Consider the following 25,254-nt stretch of genomic DNA (forward strand, 5'->3'; position numbering starts at 1 on the left):
GACCAGTGGCACCGAGTCTGCAAGTCACCAGCTCCCTCTGAGCTCAGCAGGGGCTGGGGAAACCTGGGTGGGAGGGAGCTGGCGATGGAGAGTGGCTGGTGAGGCCAGACCTCGAATCCTGGGGACAGTTCTGGGCCCCTCACGCCAAGAAAGGCCTTGAGGTGCTGGAGCGAGTTGAGAGAAGGGAACGGAGCTGGTGAGGGGCTGGAGCACAAGTGTGATGGGAGCGGCTGAGGGAGCTGGGGGTTCAGCTGGAGAACAGGAGCTGAGGGGAGACCTTCTGATCTCTGACCTGCCTGAAAGGAGCTTGGAGCCAGGGGGGGTCGGGCTCTGCTCCCCAGGAACAAGCGCCAGGACCAGAGGAAATGGCCTCGAGTTGCGCCAGGGGAGGTTGAGGTTGGATCTGGGGAACAATTTCTTCCCCAAAGGGCTGTGGGGCATTGGAACAGGCTGCCCAGGGCAGTGCTGGAGTCACCATCCCTGGAGGGGTTGGACAGATGGAGATGAGGTTCTCAGGGACATGGGGCAGGGCCAGGGCTGGGTTATGGGTGGACTTGATGATCTTGAGGGGCTCTTCCAACCAAAATGATCCTGTGATTCTAAGGACCAAGCCAGAGCACCCATGGGTGCTCTGCTAGCCATCAGCCCTTCCCTGTTTCCCTTTGAGCGACCCTGGTCTGTGGAAGGCGATGACCTCAGTGACAATGTGATGGCTCAGAAAGGGCTGGCATCACAGCATCACGGCAGCAGAGAGCACCAGGGACGGCCGCACACCCAAAATGCAGAGTGCAACGTTGCACCTTCCCATCCATGTCCCAACCACAGTGCTCCCCAAAACTACATTTTGGCGGTGTAAATGTAGAGTGAAGACACGACGGATGCTTCAGCAGAGCCGTGCGGGAGGTGCTCTGCCTATGTCTGCCAGGGCCGTCGCGTTCTGCTGTTATCAAAACGTGTAGAAAAGCGTGCAGCAGGATGTCATGCCTCTGCTCCCAGGGGTTGTTTTAACTAGCGTAAATAAGAGAGTGGAAAAATCCCACATTCAACCAAATATATGGAAAAATGCTCATGTGTAGAGATACTAATATATCATCTGCAACCTGGAGCGACCAGCGCTGTGGATGAACGGTCCATCGCACACACCTGGGTGCAGCTGGGGGCCTCCAGCAGGACCATGGAGCTGGGAGGAGGAGGGCAGGGAGGAGCACGGAGCAAATTTGGGGTGCAGGAGCTGGTGTCCATGCAGAGCCCCAGCCCTGTGCCCTGGGGGCCCGGGTGGGAGCAGCTGCTGCTTCTCCTGGGCTCGCGGCTTGGGCTGCTGCCTCGCTGGGAGCGTGCGGAGCCGAGCGGGGAAGGGAGTCAGAGCTGTCAGGTGTTGTTAGCTCTGTGACATCTCTTAATAAGGCCCATCTGGTGGGAAGGCAGCGGATCCGGCAGGATTTCTGCAGACCTGCTGGTGAATGCTTTTGCCAAGGTTTTACAATCAGCATTAATAAACATGCCGGGGTAGCGTTTGGCACCGTGAGCTCAGACTTCCCAGGCTCAGACGAAGGAAAAAAACCAGAATTACTGCAAAAATCCTCGCTGCGCAGCAAAGCTCCTGGGCAACTCATTCCACCTTCTGGGATGTGCGGATCCTGCGCAGGCTGCAAGCAGCCACCCGGCTGGGGGTCACTTCTCGGGGGGAAGCTGGTCCCACGGATGCCCCGTCTCGCTGGGAGAGCATCCACAAATCCCACATCCTTAACCTGGGCTGCTCAGCTTTTCATCCACAAAGAGCCACCAAACCTTTACCCAAATCTCCATCCTTCTCGTCCTGCATTGCTGCAGCACAAGGGACACGAGTGGCTGCGTGGGGTGACAACCACAACCCTCCGGGTTTGGGGGAACGCTGCGGGGACCAAACTCACTGGGACAAACCTGTGTCTCGCCTAGCGGCAGCACGTGTCCCGCGGGCAGCGGGGACTTGTAAAGCAGGACGGCGCTGTATGGAAAGTGCCTGGGAGGGAACAGCTGGACCCGTAGGTGTGTAATAGCGGCAGAAAAAGCCCACACGATTCAGGGAAATGCCACATTCAGGGACGATGAAAGGGTAGAGCTGAACCGAGTGGCTGTCGATGAATCACAGAGCTTTAGGGAACACGCTAGCGGGTGTTTAAACTACTCTGCAAAGCTTGGCTCGGTGCTGGCAGGCGTTCGGGTGTTGCGGGAATGGGCTCTACCGCCTGTTCCCGGCTTCTCCCACCAGAGCCGAGGAAACAGCGCGGGGCAGAGGTGGGAACCAACGCTGCGGTGCCCAAACCAAACCGCCCGGAAGATGCCGATCCCCCACATCCCTGCAGATGCCCTTGGAGTTATTCCCGCACCATGTCCCCCCTGCGGCTCCTCTTCCCCAGCGTTGTGGTGCTGGGTTGTAGGTCTGTCCCCAAAGCCTGTCCCACTGTCCCTGAGCACTTCTTGCTGTGAGCCATAAGAAGAACCGCTTAAAGTATATACTTCCTTAAATCCCTTGAACTCCTGAATTAAAATAAGGATGTGGGATTAAATTTGGAAGGTTTCGAAGCAGATATTTTTGTTATACATCATCATGCATGTCAAGAGCCTAAAATATTTGGAAGGGCTGTATAAATAGCCGTTTGATCACCTTTTCTCAGCTGGCTCCTGCTTCCCTCTATCTCACAGCTGCCACGGAGCGGGGACATGCACGTGGCGCTCGGGAACCTGCCGTCTGACTCCGGTTACTTTCTGTATTTCCATGAGAGATGCTGTCACAAGCCTTGTTTCATCCACAATGGAGGAAAAGAGAGAAGAGAGGAGCGGGGAGGAGAGGACCAGGGTGCTTGAGGATGCTGCTTCCCCGAGCATCACTCAGACACCCGCAGACTGTCAGGACAAAATTGTTGGCACCAAAACACCATCACGTTACTGGGAACTGCACTGTGCACTGGGCGACTGTTGTGTCAACCCCAGAACTGCCAGCATGTGAAATGGGAATTTTCATGACATTTGCAGTGGAGAGAGGGGCAAAACGAGCTAGAAGTTGTTTCCCACCTTGACAGCTGAAGGAGCCGGGGAGGCCTGGGGGGCATGGTTTGGGGTGCTCCACATCGTCCTCCCCATTGCCCCACTCCCAAGGGGGATGCCCCGGGGTCTGCACCCCAAAAAAACGCTTGCCAGGTGCTGGGGGCCGGGGCAGGGGACAGCTCTGACGCTCCTGGGGTTTATTTTGTAAAGCTGCGTCAAGAAGATGTTTCCATTAAAAGATCTCCTGGGTTTGAGATGTGAATCCACAGCCAGCTTGTCTCGGTTTCAGCTTAAACCCCTCTGCTGCTGGGCTGCCGGGGCCAGCGCCGCAGCCACCGGGAGATGAGAAACATTTGCCATATGCTGAGGGATTACTGTCTAAAACGGAGATGCTTGGCCGCACGCCAGGGTACAGGGTTTCCAAATAGAGTCTGAAACCTGGACAGAAAAGTTCCAACTAAATATAGCCATGACAGCCTCAGAGTTGAACTTCTTTTTCTGGGGGGGGTTGAGTTCACTTAAAATCGCTCGGGTTTTTTTTTGTTTGTTTGTTTGTTTGATTTTGTGCCCTGCCGAGGGGGCAGGTAGAGACATGTTTTACAAACCCAAAGAGATGGTGGGAGGGGGAACCTCTTCTTTCCTTCCGCTCCCAAGGGATGGAGGGGATGCGGGTGAAGTGCCCCCGGACTGACTCCAGCTGTTGAGGAGGAGGAGAACGAGAACCAGGGGAGGCAGCTCTGGCCTCCTCTTCCTCGCACCCTGCCAGGAAAGGGCTATCTGCCTAAAAACCATTGCAGGGAACCAAAAAAGCTTGGGGGGGGTGGGCACGATGACATGGGGACAAGGCAAGCGGGTGGCCTCAGACGAAGGCTGGTGTCCGGGTTTGCTCACATGGAGCTCAGCAAGAAGAGGCTCTGCTGGGTGGTTTCGTGCTGCCGGGAGCCAGGAGCGATGGGAGGCTGAGAAAAACTCAGCGAGGAGATGGTGTTTTCGGTTGGAAAAGGAGATTTGGGTTTTCTGAGCTGCCAGCTCTGCTCACACCTTTCTGAGCCGTGGGCGGGGATTACTCAGCCATAGCCCCACCGGCAAATGCAGAAACGCAACCAAAGCCCAGCACCGTGACCGAGCGAGGGGCAGGGAGTTCATCGACACTGCCCTCAGCTTTGGGATGGAGCAGCTCTGGGTGCAACAAGGGGAATGTTTTTGTAGAAGCCCACAGAAAAAGCAACAAAGCCTAAAGATCTGGGCTGGGAAAACAGGAGTCCGGTGTGCTTCTCATGCCGAGCACAGCGTGCCAGGAGGGAGCGTTGGAGAGAACGTGGGGTGAACTCACCCTCGGCAACACCGGCAGCGTCGCTCCTGCTCACGAGCCGGGCGCCTGCGCTCGAGGCAGCAGGATGCTGAAGCATCTTCAAAGGGCTGGGAGAGAAAACTCCCAGAAAGCTATAAGTCATTGGATATATAATGTCATATATATATATATACACTATAAAATATTGCTAATAACCTTGACGAGAAAAGGGAGGCAAGACAAGCACCTACATGCAGGTTGGCTCGCACAATGTCTGTAAGAGCTTCCCGACACCTTTGCATTGCAGGCAGTATTTTATTTGCGGGTTCACCCTCCTAGGACAGCTGATAGGGGTAAAAATTAAGCAGATGCCTGAGACAGGCCTTAAATGAGGGCAGCCCTAGAAAACACAGGATGTCTGAGATGGGCAAGTATCAAATAATCAGAATTTGTCCGAAAGAAAAAAACCCGGGTTTGTAAATTCATATAAAAAGGCAGGGAAGTGGCCTGAGGTGTGATCCACCGCAGCAGAGGAGCTGTTGGGAGGAGAGGTCTGGCTCCACAAAATTCATGTTCCTAAACAACGGCGTTGGGGAGGTCAGTGACACGGGGGAGGTAGGGCTAATAATAACAAATACCGCCGGAGTTATACCTTACATAGATAAAACCACTGCTGGAAACAACTTTCTGAGAGCCCAGTGAAAAGCTTTTGTTTAATTTATGGGGGCTCAGGCTATATTTAGCCGGCAGATCCTTGGGGTTTTATCTGGGATCACTGCTCCGAGCCAGCAGCTGGAACATTTTAATTGTTTGCTCTGGGTTTGTAGTTTTTTGGTTTTGTTTTGTGTTGTTTTGTTTTGTTTTAATTTGTTTGTTTGTTTACATTTTTATTATTATTGTTGTTGTTTGTTTGTTTGCTTGCTTGCTTGCTTGCTTTTTTCCCAAATGGACAAAAAGGAAAGCAGGTGCTGGAGTCTGACCCCATCGGCCTCCCGACACCCTCGATGGCACGTCCTGGGGTGGGGGGAGAGTTTTTTGGGGTGGTGCTGGGGGGTTTGCAGGACAAACCCCCGCCAGGACCCCATGTTCATCCCCAGCCCCTGCTCAGAGGGCAGCAATCAGCAGGCAACAGCGCGGGGTTGGTATCTGCTCATCCTCGGGTTGCTCAAAAAATAGCCTGGGCGGTCCAGCGAGGCAAGAGCATCCTCTTCTTCTAGGAAAGTGAGAAGTGCTACTCCAGGCCTAGGAACGTGCCTGTGTTCGGGGGGGTGTGTTTGCCGGGAAAGCCCTTCGGTGTCTGCCTGGAGCGGGGACGTGAGAGGAGCCATCTGCTCGGGGACAGGCGGCGGTTGTGCCTCCGCGCCAGCCCGGGCACAGACGGGCTCTGCCGCCGCCTCGTCCCCGGCTCCCGCGGTGCCACCGGTGCCTCCGGTGATGGACACGGCGACTCTGTTTAGGAAACACCCACTCGGCAATGCCGGGAGCTCCCACAGAGGCTCAGAAATCTCACTCTGGCCGGTGGCTGGTGGGGGAGTGGCAGTGGGGACAGCTCTGTGCCAGGGGACAGGGGACAGTCATGTGTTGGGGGACAGAGGACAGCCATGTGCCAGGGGACAGTCGTGTGTTGGGGGACAGAGGATAGCCGTGTGTTGAGGGACAGGGGACAGCTCTGTGCCAGGGGACAGTCGTGTGTTGGGTGACAGGGGACCACCGTGTGCCAGGGGACAGTCATGTGTTGAGGGACAGGGGACAGCCATGTGCCAGGGGACAGTCATGTGTTGGGGGACAGCCGTGTGTTGGGGGACAGTGGACAGTCACATGCCAAGGAACAGGGGACAGTTTTGTGCTGGGGTATGGGGAACAGTCGTGTGTCGGGGGACAGGAGATAACCACATGTTGGGGTACACGGGACAGTCATGTGCCAGGGGACAGAGGACAGTTGTGTGCCAGGGGACAGGGGACAACCATGTGTTGGGGTACACGGGACAACCATGTGTTGGGGTACACGGGACAGTCATGCGCCAGGGGACGGGGGACAGTGGTGTGTTGGGGGACAAGGGACAGGGGACAGCCATGTGCCAGGGGACAGTGGTGTGTTGGGGGACAAGGGACAGGGGACAGCCATGTGCCAGCGGACAGCCGTGTGCTGGAGGAGCAGCCCCGGTTTGGGGTCCGCTGCAGCACAGAGGGTGTTTTGGGGATCCCTGCTCCAGCACCGATGCTTGGGGCTGCGGGCACCCCAGGCTCAAGTGAAGGTGTTGGCGAGTTGAGGAGATGAAAAGGAGGCAATTAACAGCAAAACGAACCCCCTGGTCGTGCCCACGCTGCCAGGAGAGGCTGCGGGGGCTCAGCCCAGCACCCGGGTGCTCCAGGCTCCCCCTCTGCCCACGCTGCCCAGAGGGGACGTGGAGTTGGGACTAAAGGGAAAACTTTGAGGAAGGACAAGAAAAAGTGACTGTTTTCAACCTTTTTTTTCTTTCCCTCCTCTCTTTTTTTTTTTTTTCCTTTTTCTCCCTGCAGAGTAAATCTTTTTCATTTAGACCCCACTGACACAAACAAACCCAGGTTTTGCACCGAAACACTGGCAATCACCCCTTTCCATCCCCGGCTGGCGTGGTGAGCTAATTTTATCCTCCCCGGCCCTCCCACCCCCCTCATCTCCTGGAGATTGTCCTGTTGCAGCCAGGGAGTGCTAGAAAATAGCACATCGCCCACTCATCCAGCCTTCTTCAAGGGAAATATTTATATTATGCCAAAGAGAGGGTTTCCATGGCAGTGATGACTATAGCAGCGTCGCCTTGGAAACCACTTGAGGCCATCTTGAAGGGTTTGAAAATACCCTTCAGAGACAAATAAGGAGAGGGAGTGGAAAGGCCGGCGGGATTAGCGCGGCGTTTCGGTCTCCGCAGCACCTCGCCCGCTCTCACGGCACAGGCACTCGCTCTGGGGATGCTCCGTACCCCAAGGGTTGCTCCATGAATGAACCCAGGACAAACAAACGAGGTGCTTTGCAGAGAGAAATGGTTTGGTAAAGGCTTCCTTGGGCGTCCCAAGCTGTCTGCAGCGGCTCTGGTGTCAGGACATTGCTCAGCACGGGTGAAAGAGCCGCCTGCAGCTCGAGGAGGCTCCCCAGGGCCCGCCACTGCCCGGCCTCAAGCATCAGCTCCTTTTGGACGAACAAACACTCAGGTCCCGTGTCTTTTTGGCAGCCCCCAAGTCCCTGCGACATGCAAAGAGCCTCATGTTTCTCCGGAGAAGCTGCCAAAATCTGCACCACCTGCAAGAGGCAGCTGCTGGCGTCAGAGCGTTCGTCCGCGCGGCAAAATCACGAGAGGCCCGTTCGCTCCTCTGCGTGACGCATCTCCCGCGGCTCGGCCCCCACATCCCGCGGTTCAGCCAGCCCAATGCCAGCAGCCGTTCGCTGTCCCAGCCTGCAGGAGCTCTGTCACCAGCAGCCAGCCCATCTGACTCTCAAGGACACCAGGAACACGAAGGGGAGAGCGAGGCTTTCAGAGCAGATGAAGCTGGCGGAGGCAGGGGCAGCTGGCGATGCTGCCGGCTCAAGCTGCGGGATCACTTTCTTCAGGTTTCATTCTCGGTTTTGCTGAAAAATATTAGTTGTCTTCTTAATTTAGTGTAGGACAATCCAAAATACTGCGTCTAGCTCTGGGGTCCTCAGCACAGGACACACATGGACCTGCTGGAGAGGGGCCAGAGGAGCCCCAGAAATGATGCGAGGCTGGAACAGCTCTGCTGGGAGGACAGGCTGAGAGAGTTGGGGGGTTCAGCTGGAGAAGAGAAGCTCCAGGGAGACCTTATTGCAGCCTTTCTGGACTTAAAAGAAGGATGGGACAGACTTTTGAGCAGGGCCTCTTCTAATAGGACAAGGAGCAATAGTTTTAAACTGAAAGAAGGAAGATTTAAATTAGATATAAGGAAGAAATTGTTGCCCCTGAGAGTGGTGAGAGCCTGGCCCAGGTTGGCCAGAGAGGTGGTGGCTGAACCATCCCTGGAGACATCCCAGGCCAGGCTGGACGGGGCTCTGAGCAACCTGAGCTGGTGCAGATGTCCCTGCTCATGGCAGGGGGGGCACTGGGGGAGCTGGGAACGTCCCTTCAACCCAAACCATCTGTGATTCTACGATTCCTCCTCCCCGAGGTGCCTCCACACCAGCAGTCAGTTATTTGCCAAGCCAGAGTTATGCCCTTGGCCCCCAGGCTCAGCTCTGCAGAGCATCTCCTGCCTCCCACCCAGGGGCTCCTCATGCTGCCCCGCGGCCAAAACCAGCCAGCCACAAACAACTTGGCCAGCTTTCCTGCAGAGAAACAGCTGCACGGTGCTGAGTCCCTCCGCGGGATCGCAAGGATGTGCCAGCCACGGCACTGGTGCAGGGGCAGCTCATGTCTCCCCATCCTGCTGCCCGCACCAGGCTGCCTGCTCCTGCCTGCACCTCGAGATGGGCAAGTGCTTCTCAGGGGTGCAATAGGTATGGGCTGACGGTGTCAGGGCGTGAACCCCTCTGGGGATTTGCCTGGAAAATCTTGGTCTTGTTCTGAACTAGCCTGGACTGAGCGTGCCTTTATGCTGGAGCCCAGTGCCCACCCAGCTTCAAGGGACAGTGGTTTCAATTGTCACCATGGGGCAGGGGAGTAGCAGCCGGGGGTGGGGTACAGCACCCCGTGGTACCCACGGGGGCCCGGGCACAGGATTGCAAACTGGGAGGGTGCACTGGGAGGAACAGCGGGTTTGTCCTGTCATATGCACATAGCCATACTCTTGCCCTGCTCCCGACAGGTCTGGGGTAACGCTGCTGGCAACATCGCAACTCTCCTCACAGTGACAGTCGGAAACCCATTTCTTTTGGGCTGCCTGCATCACTTGGGCATGAATCAAGGAGTGCGGAGCTCTCTGGCTGCAGCACAGGGAAGCACTCAGCTGTATTCTTGACCTACGCATGAAAATCCCTATTTATATCGATGTGGCTTCTCACATCTCGAACATCGAACGTGTGGCATTGAGGACAGCGAGCTTCTTGGTTTGCGTGGGAAAGAGAGCCCAGCACTCCGTGTGTCGTGAAAATTCACACTGCCCCATACTGACCAAGGAGAGAGGCTGGGATGCAAAGCATGGAACCACAAGGGCACCTGAATGTGGTTTTACACAGGATTCTTACACTTCGAACAGGTACAACACGATCAGACTAATCACTAACACCCACGCTGCCAATTGCTAATCACAGCAAAACTTCGCAAAGCAGCTCTATTTTTGCAGTTCTTGCTGCTTGTCTATTGATCCCGGCGTCCCTGCAGTCAGTCTTGCTCGAGTTACTGCTCTGTGACAGCAGACGATGCTCCGAGGGTTTCAAAGATGTGTCAGGGTCACTGGGATGCTGCGTTATCGTGGTTGTCCTGGAGTGTCCTTTATCCTTCATGGACCGCTCGAAGCCTCCACAAAGCCAAGTCCTTCTTTCCAGGGGTAGGCTCTCCTTTACAGAGTCACAGAATCCCAGAGCGTCAGGGACTGGAAGGGACCTCGCAAGCTCATCCAGTGCAATCCCCCCGCCGGAGCAGGAACACCCAGATGAGGTTACACAGAAGGTGTCCAGGCGGGTTGGAATGTCTGCAGAGAAGGAGACTCCACAGCCTCCCTGGGCAGCCTGGGCCAGGCTCCGGCACCCTCACCATGAAGAAGTTTCTTCTCATATTTAAGCGGAACCTCCTGTGTTCCAGTTTGCACCCATTACCCCTTGTCTTACTGTTGGTTGTCACCGAGAAGAGCCTGGCTCCATCCTCCTGACACCCACCCTTTATATATTTATAAACATTGATGAGGTCACCCCTCAGTCTCCTCTTCTCCAGCTCCAGAGCCCCAGCTCCTCAGCCTTTCCTCACACGGGAGATGCTCCACTCCCTTCAGCATCTTCGTGGCTGCGCTGGACTCTCTCCAGCAGTTCCCTGTCCTTCTGGAACTGAGGGGCCCAGAACTGGACACAATATTCCAGATGCGGCCTCCGTTGCTTTTACTTCAGCACGAAGGAAACCAAAGCCTGCAGCGAAGCTCCGCTGCCTCATGCCATGGCAGTGCGCCATGAGGACCGACGGACGCGCTGGCAAAGCCGCCGCGCCCCCGCCCGGCCCGGCCCGGCCGCGGGAAGGGGCTGTGGCCGCCCGGGGTCGGCACCGGGGCTCCCGCGGGGCTCTGGCCCCCTCCTGCGGCCGGGCCCGGGGCTGCGCTGCGGCAGCCCCGGGGAGGGCTGAGCCAGCCCCCAGCCCGGCCCTGCCCCGCGGCTCACCCTGTGCCCGCCGGCCCCGGGGCCGCCCCCGGCCCGCCCCCGCGCTCGGCCCTTCATAGGCGGCGGCGCCCGGCCGGCCCAGGCCCCGATCCGGCCCCGCCATGGCCCCGCCGCTCCCGCTCTGCGCCGCGCTGGCCCTGGCGCTGCTGCCCGGCGCTGCCGCCGCGCAGGACGGGCCGGCAGGTAAGCGAGACCCCGGGCTCGGCCCGTGGCGCCCCCGCCGCGCCTTCCCGGGGGGACCGGGGGCTCCGAGCTCCCTGCGGTCCCGGTCCTGCCCGCGGCTTCCCCACGGGGAGGGGAACGGACCCCCCGAACCCTCGCCGTGACTTCGGACGCCGCTTTGGCGGGACTTCGGGTGCGGGAAGCAGCTCCAGGCGCGGGGCGGCCGCCGTCCGGGGCCCTGGGGCGGGCCGGGGGCTCCCGCAAGCCCGGCAGGGCGGCTGGATGGGCCACCGGCCTGAGCTGTTCCCTCCCGTGCGAGCAAAGGCTGAGGAGCTGGGGCTCTGAGCTGGAGAAGAGGAGACTGAGGGGTGACTCATTCATGGGGATCAATATGGAAAGGGGGAGTGTCAGGAGGATGGAGCCAGGCTCTTCTGGGTGACAACCAGTGACAGGACAAGGGGCAATGGGTGCAAACTGGAACACAGGAGGTTCCACTTAAATAGGAGAAGAAACTTGTTCCCGGTGAGGGTGCCAGAGCCTGGCCCAGGCTGCCCAGGGAGGTTGTGGAGTCTCCTTCTCTGCAGACATTCCAACCCGCCTGGACACCTTCCTGTGTAACCTCATCTGGGTGTTCCTGCTCCGGCGGGGGGATTGCACTGGGTGAGCTTGCGAGGTCCCTTCCAGTCCCTGACATTCTGGGATTCTGTGATTCCCCAGTCCTGCTGACCCGCATCCCCAGGATGCCATCATCTGTCGTGGCCCTGGTGCCACCGTGTCCATAGAGCAGGGGCTCCTTCTGCCAGATTGTGGCAACCGCATCCTGACGATGGGCGCAGATTTCAGCTGCGGTGCTGCTCCCGTCACCTGGAGCGTTTCCTGCGGAAGGACGAAGCAGCTCCGGGCACACACAGGGTGGCCAGTGTGGCCGCCAGGGATGCGGTAGGAGCAGGAGGTCAGGTCACATCCTTGCCGGAGCTCAGCAGGGTACGATGCTGCGCGGGGCACCGGCATGTCCCGCCGCGCTCTGCAAGGCGGGTGCTGCAGGAAAAGCTTCACCTGTGGCTTTTCCAGCTGCCACCGCAATGTCGCTGTGTGTTCAGCAATGCCAAGGGCTCGGCCGGGCCGCAGGCGGGAGCTGGGTGGCTGTGCTGGGCAGGGGGACTCTCTGGGTGGGGATGTCCCCAGCAGTGGCCCTTGGGAGGAGACCTTCCTTCAGCGCAGGGGAGACTGGCAGGGGGACGATGGGTGCTGTCAGGAGTGGGTGAGGAGCAGCGGGTGCCCAACTGCTTCTCCTTGGTGGGGGTAGGATGTAGCGTAGTCCTGTGGGTGCCGTGCCAGGGAGCGGAGAAGCTCTGGCAAAAGGTGGGGACAGTCCCCTTCAGGGGTGTCCCAAGAAGAAGGCCGCTCTTCCGAGCAAGGAACTGCTCTCCGCGTGATGACCAGCCCTCTGATGGCTGCATGGTGGCCCCGGTTGAGCAGAGCGCGAGGATCTGTGTGTGTTTTGCTGTCCTCCTTCCACCCCAAGCCGTTCACTTCTTCTCTTGCAGTCAAATGGCAAGAGGCTTCTAGCACAGCAAGAGCTGCTGTCCTACCTGTGTCCCCGGGGACTGTGGTGCTTCCCGCACTGTCCTGTGCGAGTGGGCCGGTCCCCTGAAATCGGGCATTCACACAGAACCCCGTCCTGGAGCAGAACCCCGATCCTGGAGGGATGCAAATGCCTGGAAATGGCCCGTTCCCATACGGCTGTAGGAGGGAGACTTTGGCTTAATGGCTCAGAGGATGAATCCTGGCTGGGGTGCCAGGAGAGGGGACACCCCAGGGGAAAGTGCAGTGTCAGTAGGAAGCCCGGTTAAAACCACGGGCTCTCCTTTTGCCTGCTGGTGGCTTCGGCAGCGTGAGCGGCTTTCCCGTGACTCACTGTAAGCAACAGTCTCGGGGCAGCACAGGCGCTGTGACGCTTCTCTGGCCTCAGATGGAGAAACAGGGAAGACGCAGCTTCCTGAAGAGCTTAAAATCTGCAATCTCGGCCTCTCCGGGCGGTGCGTAAACACCCTTATCTGAGCTATGTTAATAAATTGCCCAGTTGTTTGGAGGGCTGCGCAGAGCATGTGACAGTGGGTCACAGCTGAGGGTTCCTGCCAGCTGGAGAGAGAAAATGCAGCTTTGCTGCTTGTAAGTGTGGAAAACAAGCACCTCGGCGACTGATTTTTTTTTTTTAATTGTGTTTTTTTTTTTTTTCATTCTCCCGATTAAGAGTGCTGTGAAGTGGTGAACCTTCTTCCATCAGTTACTGAGTAGTCCGGAAAATTGGTTTGTGTTGTTTTGTTTTGTTTTTTATTCAAACCACAGTCAAACAAGCTGCCTCTTAGACTCTTTAGGCAGAGGTGAGGTTTAAATGGCTGATCCTCAAGGGCTGGCAAACCACCCTTCCTGAGGATCGGGGGAGCACACCAGAGAAATGGCAGGTGAGTATTCTGTAGGAGGACTTGCCCAGAGAGCTGGCGGGGCCAGGAGCTGCCCGCTGGGCCACCGCGTCCTGCGCCCAGACCTGAGCTGTTCCCCCGCCCCGCGGACCCGCATCCCCGGGATGCCATCGTCTGCGGTGGCCCTGGTGCCGAGAGCCACCCTGTCTATAAAGCAGCGACTTCCTCTGCCAAATCGGGGGGAAACAGGTCCTGAACGTAGGTGCAGATTTCACCTGCGGTGCTGCTCCTGTCACCTCACAGAACCACAGAATGTCAGGGATTGGAAGAGACCTCAAAAGCTCATCCAGTGCAATCCCCCCGTTGGAGCAGGAACACCCAGATGAGGTTACACAGGAAGGTGTCCAGGCGGGTTGGAATGTCTGCAGAGAAGGAGATTCCACCTGGAGCGTTTCCTGCAGAAGGAGGGTTTGGCAAGTTGGCTGGGGCAGGGCACAGCCCTCAGCAGCAGCAGGAGGGTGTGGGCTCCCGTGGGGACTGTAGCTGCGTGTCCCCACGTTATGCTCCTCTGCTTCTGCTTTCCCTGACAGTAACTTCCTTGTCCGAGGCTTGTTTGCTCGAGCTGCTCTGTCATCCGGAGATATGGGGCTGCACCACCTGCCCGGTGTTTGTCCTTGTCCTTGCAGGGTCCCTGCGGACCCACGCCAGCTGTGTCCCCCAGCTGTCCCCCTGCCTGCTGGCTGCAGCAGATGCTCAGGCTTTTAGGGAGATATGAGCTCGGGGCTTTGGGTCAGCACAGGCAAGGGAGATGACTTCCACTTGCCTTCCTGTCCCCCAGTGTGACACCGAGCATGCTGTGACACGGGCAGCTCCCGCAGCAGCGTTCCCCGTCATTGCTGCTGCTCCGATGGGAGCGATCACTTCCCGCAGCAGGCAGGAGGAGCCTAGAGTTTTAAACCACTGAGAAGTACTGAGGTGTCTTTATTTTTTTCCTTCCTGTAGATTGTCACCAGTATACAAACAGAAGCTGTGAGGAGTGTCTGAAAAATGTCACTGTAAGTAGCAGCAGTAAAACTCCCGACCTCTCACGCTGCCTGAAAACACAGCGTGGGCTTTGTGGGGCCGTTATGGAGCAGTTTCCTCCCTCCCCTGCCCTTGTCCTGAGTGCGCTGCGGGTGCCCCCCACCCACGACAGGGAGAGGGCAGCCCCGCTTGGTGCTCTGGGAAGAGATTGCCAGAGACTGCTTGGGTTTTATTGTGTGCTTTTTGAGTTGAGCGCTGGAATTGGAAAGCTCCTCGTCATGGATGGGACAGGGGGACACGCACGGTGACGGAGCTGAGAGGGCCGGACTGGCTGGTCACGCTGTCCCTCCGCTGGTCTGTGGGTGCGGGATGTGTCCCCGTGTCCTGCCAGCCCCCGCTGCCTTATCTCTGATATCAGTAAGCTTGAACTTGAGTCAGATCTCGCAGATCTCACCAGAACCAGTTTGACCAAACCCACCTGAATGCTGGCGTTGGGTGTTGGAGCCACCAGGAGCGGAGGGTGCAAAGGCGCTGCAGGTAGTCTGGCTGGGAAAGGCTGGTGAAGGCACCCACAAACCTCTTCTGCCCATCAGCTCTGTGCTGAGCGGCTGCCTCAAAAGCTTTATTCTTGTCCCCAAAATGCTGCATGCAATAAACAGGTAAACAGTTTCTCTCCTGGGTGGGAGGGTTTCTGGCAAGGCCCCACATTTTCTGCAGCAGCAGAATTTCTTGTGGAATACACTTGATGGCAGAGTATTTCTTCTTAAACCGCAGAACTTCATTCTTCAGGGAGTAACATTCTACTTTAAGGTTGTAGTGAAACCTTAAAATACCAAACGGATGTAATCTGATGACACACAGTCCTCCTGAATCCATGGCCAACACAGAAGCATCCTCTACTATTCTCTTCCAGGGAGGTTTTATGCCTGAGCCAGCTCTGTGGCACTTCAGCACTTGTAAGAAAAACATAAAAACTTCCCTTCTCCTTACTAGCGTCTAATCCTAATTAAAACAAAAATATTAGCTGTATTATGTTCATCTTAATGGAAAAAACAGCTAAATGAACTTGGAGTTCTTTAGCCCCAGTACAGACAGTGGCTGATTTACCAAACCCCAAGTTACCACCACTTCTTTCATTGCCTTCCCAGTCGGCTGGTTCAACAGTGACCTGAAACCACTGCAAAAACTCATTCCATGTTGAAAGCAGAGATGTTGCGCAAAACAAATTCAATGCAACCTCAATATTGTTAAGGAAAGTGACATGGTGACTTGGTGATTACCACCATCATGCAAGCCAGAAGAAGGGTTCTCAGCATCTTTGCTTGCTCTGGAAACCTGAACTCACAGAATCACAGAATGTCAGGGACTGGAAGGGACCTCGCAAGCTCACCCAGTCCAATCCCCCCGCCGGAGCAGGAACACCCAGATGAGGTTACACAGGAAGGTGTCCAGGCGGGTTGGAATGTCTGCAGAGAAGGAGACTCCACAACCTCCCTGGGCAGCCTGGGCCAGGCTCTGGCACCCTCACCATGAAGAAGTTTCTTCTCATCTTTAAGTGGAACCTCCTGTGTTCCAGTTTTCACCCATTGCCCCTTGTCCTATCACTGGTTGTCACCCAGAAGAGCCTGGCTCCATCCTCCTGACACTCCCCCTTTCCATATTGATCCCCATGAATGAGGTCACCCCTCAGTCTCCTGTTCTCCAGCTCCAGAGCCCCAGCTCCCTCAGCCTTTCCTCATCAGGAATGCCTCTCCTGGTGTGGGCAAGCCCATGCTGACCAAACACAACTATTACTCCTGAGCATCTTGGTTCTGCTGGGTGGTACCTGGTCCCTGGGAGCAGGTGGCTGCGGCGAGCTGGCAGTGCTGCTGTGCACCAGTAACGCTGTGCTGCCTGGTTCCTGTGTCCCAGTGCCTGTGGTGCGCCAGCAGCGGCAGGTGTGTGGAGTACCCCGTCCGAAGAGTCCTCCCGCCGGCCGACCTCTGCGAGCTCCGCTCCGCGCGCTGGGGAGTCTGCTGGGGTGAGTCGATTGCGCTCAAGCAACGGCTGCTAAACGGCAGCGCCTGCCACTCACACCGGTGGGAACGGGAGTTTTCCCCGGCCTCCCTTTCTCACCGCTGGTGTAGCAGTGACAGGCAGAAGTCAATTAGGTTCTGAAAACTTCCTGAAGGCACAGTGTGAGCAGTTTCCTGCCTTCTGGCAAGAAGGACCCGCTGGGCTTAGTGCTGCTCTAAATAGGTTCCTCCTGCTTTGGTGTGATGGAGGCTTCCGCACGAGGCTAGCGCCTAGGAACAAGGACCTGGGGGTGTTGGTGACAGTGGCTGAACATGAGCCAGCGTGTGCCCAGGTGGCCAAAAAGGCCACGAGCATCTTGGCTGGTACCAGCACTGGTGTGGCCAGCAGGCCCAGGGCAGTGACCGTCCTGTCCTGGGCCCTGGGGAGGCCAAACCGCGAACCCTGGGGGCAGTTCTGGGCCCCTCACGCCGAGAAGGGCCTTGAGGTGCTGGAGCGAGTTGAGAGAAGGGAACGGAGCTGGTGAGGGGCTGGAGCACAAGTGTGATGGGAGCGGCTGAGGGAGCTGGGGGTTCAGCTGGAGAACAGGAGCTGAGGGGAGACCTTCTGATCTCTGACCTGCCTGAAAGGAGCTTGGAGCCAGGGGGGGTCGGGCTCTGCTCCCCAGGAACAAGCGCCAGGACCAGAGGAAACGGCCTCAAGTTGCGCCAGGGGAGGTTGAGGTTGGATCTGGGGAACAATTTCTTCCCCAAAGGGCTGTGGGAACAGGCTGCCCAGGGCAGTGCTGGAGTCGCCATCCCTGGAGGGGTTGGACAGACGGAGATGAGGTTCTCAGGACATGGGGTAGTGCTGGAGTCGGGTTATGGCTGGACTTGATCTTGAGCGCCTCTTCCAACCGGAATGATTCTCTGATTCTCTGGAGGCCTGCTTGGGCTTCTAGTGCTGAGTGTGCTGTGGTCCTGCTCAGCTCTTACCCACCTGAGAAAATACCCCCTTCCAAAACTAGCCCTGCGTGAGCTGCCTGCAGCCAGGTCACCTGCAGGAGCTTTTTCTGACCAACAGCTGGCTGTTGGCTGCTTTTCCTCCTTGGTGCTCCATTTCCTGGTGGGTTTCTGCAGAAATGAGTGTCTTGTTTAGACCAGCCTTGGTGCATGCCTGGTGAGTTCAGCTAGAACTCAGCTTTTGGGGGCTAAGGCTTGATTTTTCTTGTCTGTCTCCTTGACGGGGAGCTTGGAGCTGAACTGTGGTCGCCTGACATGTGTTGTGCTTGAGGCTGCGCTCTCTTCTCTACCCACAAGAGAGTTGAAACCACTCCCATACCCTGTGGAGGAAGAATCTCCTCTTTGTGAGCACTACAGCATGCTTCTCTGAACCTTGGGTAAGACCTTGAAATACCAGTTTGTATGTGAGTAGCTTCACAAAAGGTTTCATTATAGAAGAACGCATTCCTTAACTTGCAAAACTCGCTTTAGAGATTAGTCCTGTGGGAGATTAGCTCTTAATTGCGCCTGCATTTTTGTCGTGTGTGACTTCAGCCTTTATCATGAGGCGGAGGAGCTCCTGGTGATCTGAACCCCAGGCTTGCCGTGAAAGCCAAGGTTTCAGAAGCACCAATACTCCCTTTTGAGCTGAAGAGCCTGTTTGGGTTTGTTTCGGCCCCACTGGGCTGACTTCTGGTCCTGGGGTCAGACTCGGTGGGTCTGTGGCAGTGTAGCCAGGGAAAGCTTTACCTTGCTGCGAGGTGAGACAGTGCTGGGGACAGTCAGGTCTCCAATCCAGTCTTTGAATCATAGAATAGTGGGCTCTCAGCCTTTCCTCACAAGAAAGATGCTCCAGACGCCTCAGCATCTTGCTGGAATCCCTCCAGTAATTCCTTGTCCTTCTTAAACTGGGGAGCCCAGAACTGGACCCAGACTCCAGATGTGGCCTCACCAGGGCAGAGCAGAGGGGGAAGAACAACCTCCAACCTCTTTGACCTGCTGGTCACACTCTTCCTCATGCACCCCAGGTACCGCTGGCCACAGGGCACATTGTTGGCTCATGGTCACCCTGTTGTCCACCAGGACCCCCAGGTCCCTCTCTGCAAGCCTGCTTTCCAGCAGGAAAGGATCCCGGCACTGCAGGATCCCTTCATGGGTCACTGTTCACCTGGGTTAGTGATTAAGAGCGCTTTGCTTCTGTTCCTGCTGGAGGAGTTTGACCCGAGTGTGTCCCTTCTTGCCTTTCTTCATGGCCAGTAACTGAGCGCCGTGCTCATACTCAGTTGGTGTGTGTGTGGTACGTGCTGGTGCCAACACGTGGTCTCCCTGTAGGTAACGATGTCCATCCTGCTTTCCCAGGCTGTTACGTGTCTCCAGCCCAGTGACTGAAGCTGCCGGTTACAGGAGCTGTGTGCCTGTAAATATTGGAACTTCGGGCAGCCATGCATTTGTGTGCTAAATGTGTGTTGTCGAATCTTTTAGTGAACTTTGAAGCCCTGATCATTGCGATGTCTGTGGTGGGAGGAACGATCCTCATCACGCTGGGGGTCTGCTGCTGCTGCTGTTGTAAGAAAAAGAGCAAAAAGCAAGTATCGGAGGGGTTCCCCGTTTTCTCAGAGCGGCTCAGCTGCAGCCACATGCTGTTGCAGAACTGAATGCCAAGCACTAATGGGCTCTTCTGTCTGTCAGGCCAGACAAGGATGAGGAGAGAGCGGCCAGGGAGCGGGAGAAGAGGCGGGTGCGGCAGGAGGAGAGGTGAGCTTGTCCCGCAGCCGCGCTGCCTCCGGCTACAGAAGGATTTGGCTCCTGTCTGTGCCGTCAAATGTGATGTCAGGAGGCACGTGGGGCTCGACACACGTGGTCAGTGGCTGCTTCAGCCCTTGCTCAGACGTAAACCTCGCCAGCAGTGTCTTTCTGGGGTGACTCGTGGTTGCAGCGTCACAACAGTGTTGTGTATCCAACATCCCGAGGGTTGCTGGCGTGCGTGGGTGCTGGTGGTCCCCAGTGTCTCGGGGAGGTGAGGGGGCTGAGCAAACCTGGCAGCCTGGAGCTCCCCAGGTTGGAAGGAAGCAAGGAGCTGTAGCTTCTCTCACCTGGTTTTGTATCGCCAGTCACTGACTAGTGGTTTTTCTGTTTGCTTCTTGCAGGAGGGCAGAGATGAAATCACGGCATGATGAAATCCGAAGAAAATATGGTACAGTGCTGACGTGAGCGATTCAAACTAAGCTTAGATCGAGCAGCCTCAGTAGCTGTGTTCCTTGCTATGGTCACAGCTGCAGAGACCTGGTCAGCAGAGAGAACAGGCTCCACTTCCCCCGTCTCAGGGAATTGCTCTCTCTGGGAGCAAGTGCAGAGGTGCTGGGGTGATGGTGTGTGACCCCACACCACACCATGCTGCTCCTCCCGGGCAAGGAGTGGTTAAACCCTCCTTGAGACCAGCGTCCTCTGAACTCACCATGTGGGAGAAGCTCTTGGGACTTGACTGGAGAGAGAAGCAGCCCCGGTGGTACTGGGCTCATTAGAAATGCGGTTTTGACAGTGCATGTGATGATGGTTGGTGAGTTTTGGGAATTTTTTGATGCTAGTGGGAGTAGCATTGATATTGAAATGGTTGTTGGTGTGAGGAGAATGGAGGTGTTAAGGGGTAGGGTGGGTTCCATTACTTTTACTTGGATTTGCACCAAGGTGAGTGGCTCCTAAGAGCAGTGGATTACTGTTATCCTTTAAAAGTAAGGGGGCTGAGGTTTTAGACTCAGATACAGGAATTAGCAGTTCTTGTTGGTTGAAACGCCCCTTGGCAGGTAAGAAGAGTTTAACTTCTATTTTTAGGATCACAGTCTAATGTTTGGGTTAAACTATACTTGTATGAGAGGATTCCAGAGATTAATTCAGATTTTAGGATGAGGAGTAGTGTGGGGATGATGTGGAGGGCCATGAGAAGATGTCCTCATGTGGTTGAGTTTTGGATGGATGCGATATGGATCGGTAAAGTCCCTCGTTGGGTTATTAGTAGTATGAATAGGGTATATGAAGCGGTTAATAGGGTTGCGATTCCAGCTAAAATGATTGTGGGGGTAGATGAGTTGAATAGTGCAATTATGACAGTTAATTCTGCTATTAGGTTTGTGGTTGGGGGGAGTGTTTGTGAGATTAGCTAGGAGTTGTCATGTGGCTATCGGTGGCAGGACGGGTTGTAGACCTCGTGTTAGGAGTAAGATTTGGCTGTGTGTGCCTGAGGGGGACGGCGGCTTGGAAGGAGGAGGGGAGGAGGGAAAGGGTCCCATCGTGGAGCAGGGAGCAGCCGGGCTCACACACGCTGAGCGGGGTGGTCTCTGGCTTTGGGGGGCCACAGGGAAAGCTGGAGACCCTTCCTCTGCCTGCAGCTGCTGCCCACTTGTTAGAGGAGTTCCTTTCCCTGGGTTTCCCGCAGCAGAGACTCAGGCATGGATTCCAGAAATTCTTCTAAAGTCAATAATTTATTCCCAAGGCGCAGCGTAGAGCAGCTCGAGCTGGTGCCTCCTGAAGAGGGACCCTCAGCAGGAAAAAAACTTGGACAATTCAACCCCCCAGTCCCAGCCCTGCCCCCCGTGTCACTCGGGGCCAGTTGCAAAATTAGAGTCTTACCTCCAGGGCCGCAGCTCCCCTGGTCTTCCAGCTTGAAGACTTTGAGGCCTTTTTTACTTAAGGAAGCAGAAAGTTCAAAGTTTCACAGCTTGCAGAAGTTATGCTGAGCAAACTTACTTAGGAAAAGTGAATCCTACACAAGCAGTTTCTGACCAAGTTCTACCAGAAGCAGCACAGACAATAATTCCATAAGCTCAGGTGGTCTGGAGGGTCTTTTCCAACCAAAATGATTCTGTGATTCTAAAAGTGTTGGGCTGGGGCTGGGAAAGCAGCCAGTCGAGTGTCACGGGGGCTTGTCACCAGACCACGGGTCAGCCCCGTCCCCTGCCTTGCTGTCTTCTAGTTGTGGATGTAGGAGCAGGGGAGCAAATCTAAAAAGAGTGTTAATTTGATTTGGGTCTGTGCTCTTTGCTGCTGAGTCAGCCCAACAGAAGGAGCGTGCAGAAGGGGCACTCGGGGCAATCAGTCCTGCTGCTTTACCTGGACTTTGGACTGTCTGGGAGATGAGTTTGCCATCAGGTCGAGCTTCTTAATGGCTCTGTCCTCTTGTGCAGAGGAGGAGAGCGCTAGAGGGCTGACCGCGTGCACAGCTTGAGCGAGAGCGGTTCTTTCGGGAGGGCTGCAGCACTGGATGAAGCACAAATGACAGAGGTGTTACCAAGAATGAGGTTTCTTGCTGGCTGTGGCTGGCAGGGCAGCTGCTGTCTGAACGATGCTCTTTTCTCTTCTAGGCCTGTTCAAGGAAGAGAACCCTTATGCGAAATTTGAGAACTAGCATCTCTGGACCTGCCCACCCCAGTGAACAGTGCCTTCCGCAGAGCTGCAGGACTCCACGCTTCCCCCGCCTCGAGGAGACCACCGTGGTGCCACAGAAGATGAGCCAAATGCTCGGTGACACCGTTGTCCCCACTCCAGATGCTTGGTTTGCTCCGAAGCTTTGCTCTCACTCTGCAGGTGCAGGAAAACGTGGTGGCAATATTGGAGGATGACCCATTTCTTCTCACTCACCCCTGGGGTGGTAACAGAGTCCAAAGCAATGCAAATAACAGTCCTTGTCTCTGGCCAAGGGCTAAAGCAGCCTTGTGCATCTCTCTTGCTCCTGCCTTACCAAATACCCTTCATGCACACAGAGCCAGCCTCTTCTGTCCCCTCCTTTCTTTTTTCCTTTTTTTTTTTTTTTTTTTTTTTTTTTTTTTGTATAGGCAAAAGCCAGCAAGAGTTTCTTGACTTGTTGGTCAGCAGGAGGCCTTGGCTGTCACTCCAGGTGCCTGTACAGCACATTTGCATTCCTTGCACAACGCACAAGTTTCTGATTATCTCAGGCCTCCAAGAGGAAGGTTCCATGTGCACGTTCTCGCTTGCAACTAATCTGAGGAAATGCCCCAACTCTCCTACCTCTCTGTGCCTTTTGAGAAGGTGGGCTCCTGGGCGCCATGGCCACAGCTGGTAGCAATGCTGTAGGATTTGGATGCATTTACAACTTGTTGACTATATATTAAAATGATTTGATTACTATCTGAGTAATCACTGATTACTCGCCGCACTGAGCTCTTGCTGGGCTTGGAAGGAGGAGTCTGTCCATGGAGATATTCAGGTGTTGGGAAAACTGGGTCTTGAGAGTAACTGCTTGGCCTGTGTCCCCTGGCACCCAAGAGCCCTTCTCTAAGTGGACTGGGGGCTCCTGGGGACACAGCCCAAACTCTGCACTGTGTGGCCTGTGTGAGGGACCCCGGGGTGGGGAAAGGAGGATGGGAGCTGACTGCGCTTGCGTGGTCCTGTGCTGGACCAAAAAGGCTTTGCAGAGTGAAGGAATGCATCTCCCCCGATAGTTTTGTCTAAGAAAAGTTGACCGTTGCCTTCTGCTGGGGGGTAACTGCCTCTGGGCTGCAGCGTTTCCGTGCGCTCACGTGAAATGCTCCGTTTGCATTGCCAGGCGTACGGCGCTTGCGCACAGGGTGCCCGAGCTGAAGGTGACCCAGCTGTGAAACACGGCTGCCTGCCGGGATCCACCCAGTGTTTGCAAGAATGCTCAAAGACACAGGACCTGCAGGTGACTTGTCACAATCTTCACAGAGTAAAGAACTGGCTGGAGGGTCAGGCCCAAAGAGTTGTGGTGAACGGAGCCAAATGCAGTTGGCGACCGCTCATGAGTGGTGTCCCCAGGGCTCAGTACTGGGGTCAGTTCTGTTTAATCTCTTTATCAATGGTCTGCATGAGGGGATCGAGTGCACCTTCAGTAAGTTTGGAGATGACACCGAATTGGATGGGAGTGTTGATCTGCTGGAGGATGGGAAGGCCGTACAGAGGGATCTGCACCGGCTGGATCGATGGGCTGAGGCCAATTGTCTGAGGTTCAACAAGGCCAAGTGCCGGGTCCTGCACTTGGGTCACAACAACCCCATGAACGCTCCAGGCTCGGGGAAAAGCGGCTGGAAAGTGCCTGGAGAAAAAGGACCTGGGGGTGTTGGTGACAGTGGCTGAACATGAGCCAGCGTGTGCCCAGGTGGCCAAAAAAAGGCACCAGCGTCCTGGCTGGTACCAGCACTGGTGTGGCCAGCAGGCCCAGGGCAGTGACCGTCCTGTGCTGGGCACTGGGGAGGCCAAACCGCGAACCCTGGGGGCAGTTCTGGGCCCCTCACGCCAAGAAAGGCCTTGAGGAGCTGGAGCGAGTTGAGAGAAGGGAACGGAGCTGGTGAGGGGCTGGAGCACAAGTGTGATGGGAGCGGCTGAGGGAGCTGGGGGTTCAGCTGGAGAACAGGAGCTGAGGGGAGACCTTCTGATCTCTGACCTGCCTGAAAGGAGCTTGGAGCCAGGGGGGGTCGGGCTCTGCTCCCCAGGAACATCTGGTCCAAGCCCCTGCCATGAGCATTCTCCATGAGCTTTCTCCACTGCGCCACAGCGACTTGCTGCACGGGCACAGGACAGCCCTGGGGAGCCAGAGGCGATGGCAGCACGGTCCAGCTCTGGCTCGCTCCACCAGACACCCCACAGTTGCAGAAGGAGCAGCGCAGCTCCAGGACACCCCCCGGGCTCTTGGCAAAGAGCAGGGACAGCTCAGAGCTCCCTTTGCCCCTCTCAGGACGGAGCCTTGGGAGATGTGGGCTGAGACATGCAAGTGTCTGGAAAGTTGATGCAGTCAGTGCCCGGCCATCTGTCTACCAGTTCTTCATCACCGGGCCTGATGGTTTCTAAACCGCGTCTCCTCTCGCTCTGCTCTGCGCTCCATGGGCACCTCGGGTTTTGCAGAGGCCTCTGGGCCTTTCTGCTTTTTTCCTCTTTTCTCTCTCTGGGATGTTTGGGACCAGGTGCTGCTTCCTGGGACTGGCTGCTCGGTGCAGATGGAGTTCATGAGGAAGTGCATTGAGTATCTTTTATTTTATATTCTATTGCGATTTTATATATATATATTTACTAGTAGTGTGTTAGTATTTTCTTACTGTGTTAATCTCCATTCAAGTTTATCCTTTCCCTTTCGAATCTCTCCCCTATTTGGGGGGTGAAAGGGAGGGACTGAGCGAGCGGTGATCGTGGTTATATTGCTAGTTTGGGTTAAACCACGACACTCGTGAAGTTCGCCAAGGGCCGTGCACAATCCTGCCCTGGGGAGGAACAGCCCCAGGCCCCAGCACACGCTGGGGTGCCCGGCTGGAGAGCAGCTCTGCAGAGGAGGCCCTGGGGGTCCTGCTGGACACCACGTTGAACCTGAGCCAGCCAGGCCGGCCAAGGGTGTCCTGGGCTGCACGAGGAGGAGCATCGGCAGCAGGTCGAGGGAGCGACCAGCAGTGCTGAGGCCACCCCTGGAGCCCCCTGCCAGGCGGGCTTTGCCATCGAGTCCTGCCAGCGGCAGCAGACGTTGTGACCTGCCAGCAGCCGAGCGGCCACCGAGTCCCGCCAGCGGAGCCCGAGCCCTCGCGTTGCACCAGTGACGGACATCGAGTCCTGCCAGCAGCAGACGAGACAGCAGGTCCCACCAGCAGCCGAGAGGACGTCAAGTCCGAGCAGCATCTGGGAGGACACAAAGTCCCGGCAGCAGCAGAGAAGACACCAAGTCCTGCTGGTAGCAGAGACACCAAGTGCCTCCAGCTCTGAGAGGACACCAAGTCCCGCAGCGGCTGAGGACACCAAGTTCCAGCAGCAGCTGAGGACACCAAGGCCCCACAACAGCAATGGAGGTGTCCAGGCACGAGCCAGCGGTGCCACCAGCTGCCAGGAGGTGCCGGCGGGGGGACACGTGCCCCATGTGCCTGGGTCCCCTGGAAGCCCCCGCTGGCGCGGGGCCGTGCCGGCACGCGTTCTGCCGTGCCTGCATCCAGCGCTGGGCTGCCAGCGCCGTGGCTGCCGCCTGCCCGCTCTGCCGGGGGCCCATCGTGGCCATCCGCCTCCTGCAGCTGGAGGATGACGGTGATGGGGGGCCGCCCGTCG

At 56.5% G+C, this 25,254-nt stretch overlaps 1 protein-coding gene across 1 annotated transcript; it reads left to right on the forward strand.

The window, feature by feature from the left end:
* Window positions 1-10,706: 10,706 nt before the first annotated feature.
* On the forward strand, window positions 10,707-22,319 carry PTTG1IP (PTTG1 interacting protein). The gene is made up of 7 exons (XM_065640260.1): window positions 10,707-10,790; window positions 14,195-14,247; window positions 16,127-16,235; window positions 18,691-18,793; window positions 18,898-18,963; window positions 19,356-19,402; window positions 21,564-22,319. Exons 1-7 carry the CDS (start codon window positions 10,709-10,711, stop codon window positions 21,605-21,607), a joined length of 504 nt encoding a protein of 167 aa, XP_065496332.1. The 5' UTR covers window positions 10,707-10,708; the 3' UTR covers window positions 21,608-22,319.
* The last annotated feature ends 2,935 nt before the right edge of the window (window positions 22,320-25,254 follow it).

The sequence above is a fragment of the Caloenas nicobarica genome, chromosome 8 (assembly GCF_036013445.1).
Source record: "Caloenas nicobarica isolate bCalNic1 chromosome 8, bCalNic1.hap1, whole genome shotgun sequence".
Classification (NCBI taxonomy): Eukaryota; Metazoa; Chordata; class Aves; order Columbiformes; family Columbidae; genus Caloenas; species Caloenas nicobarica.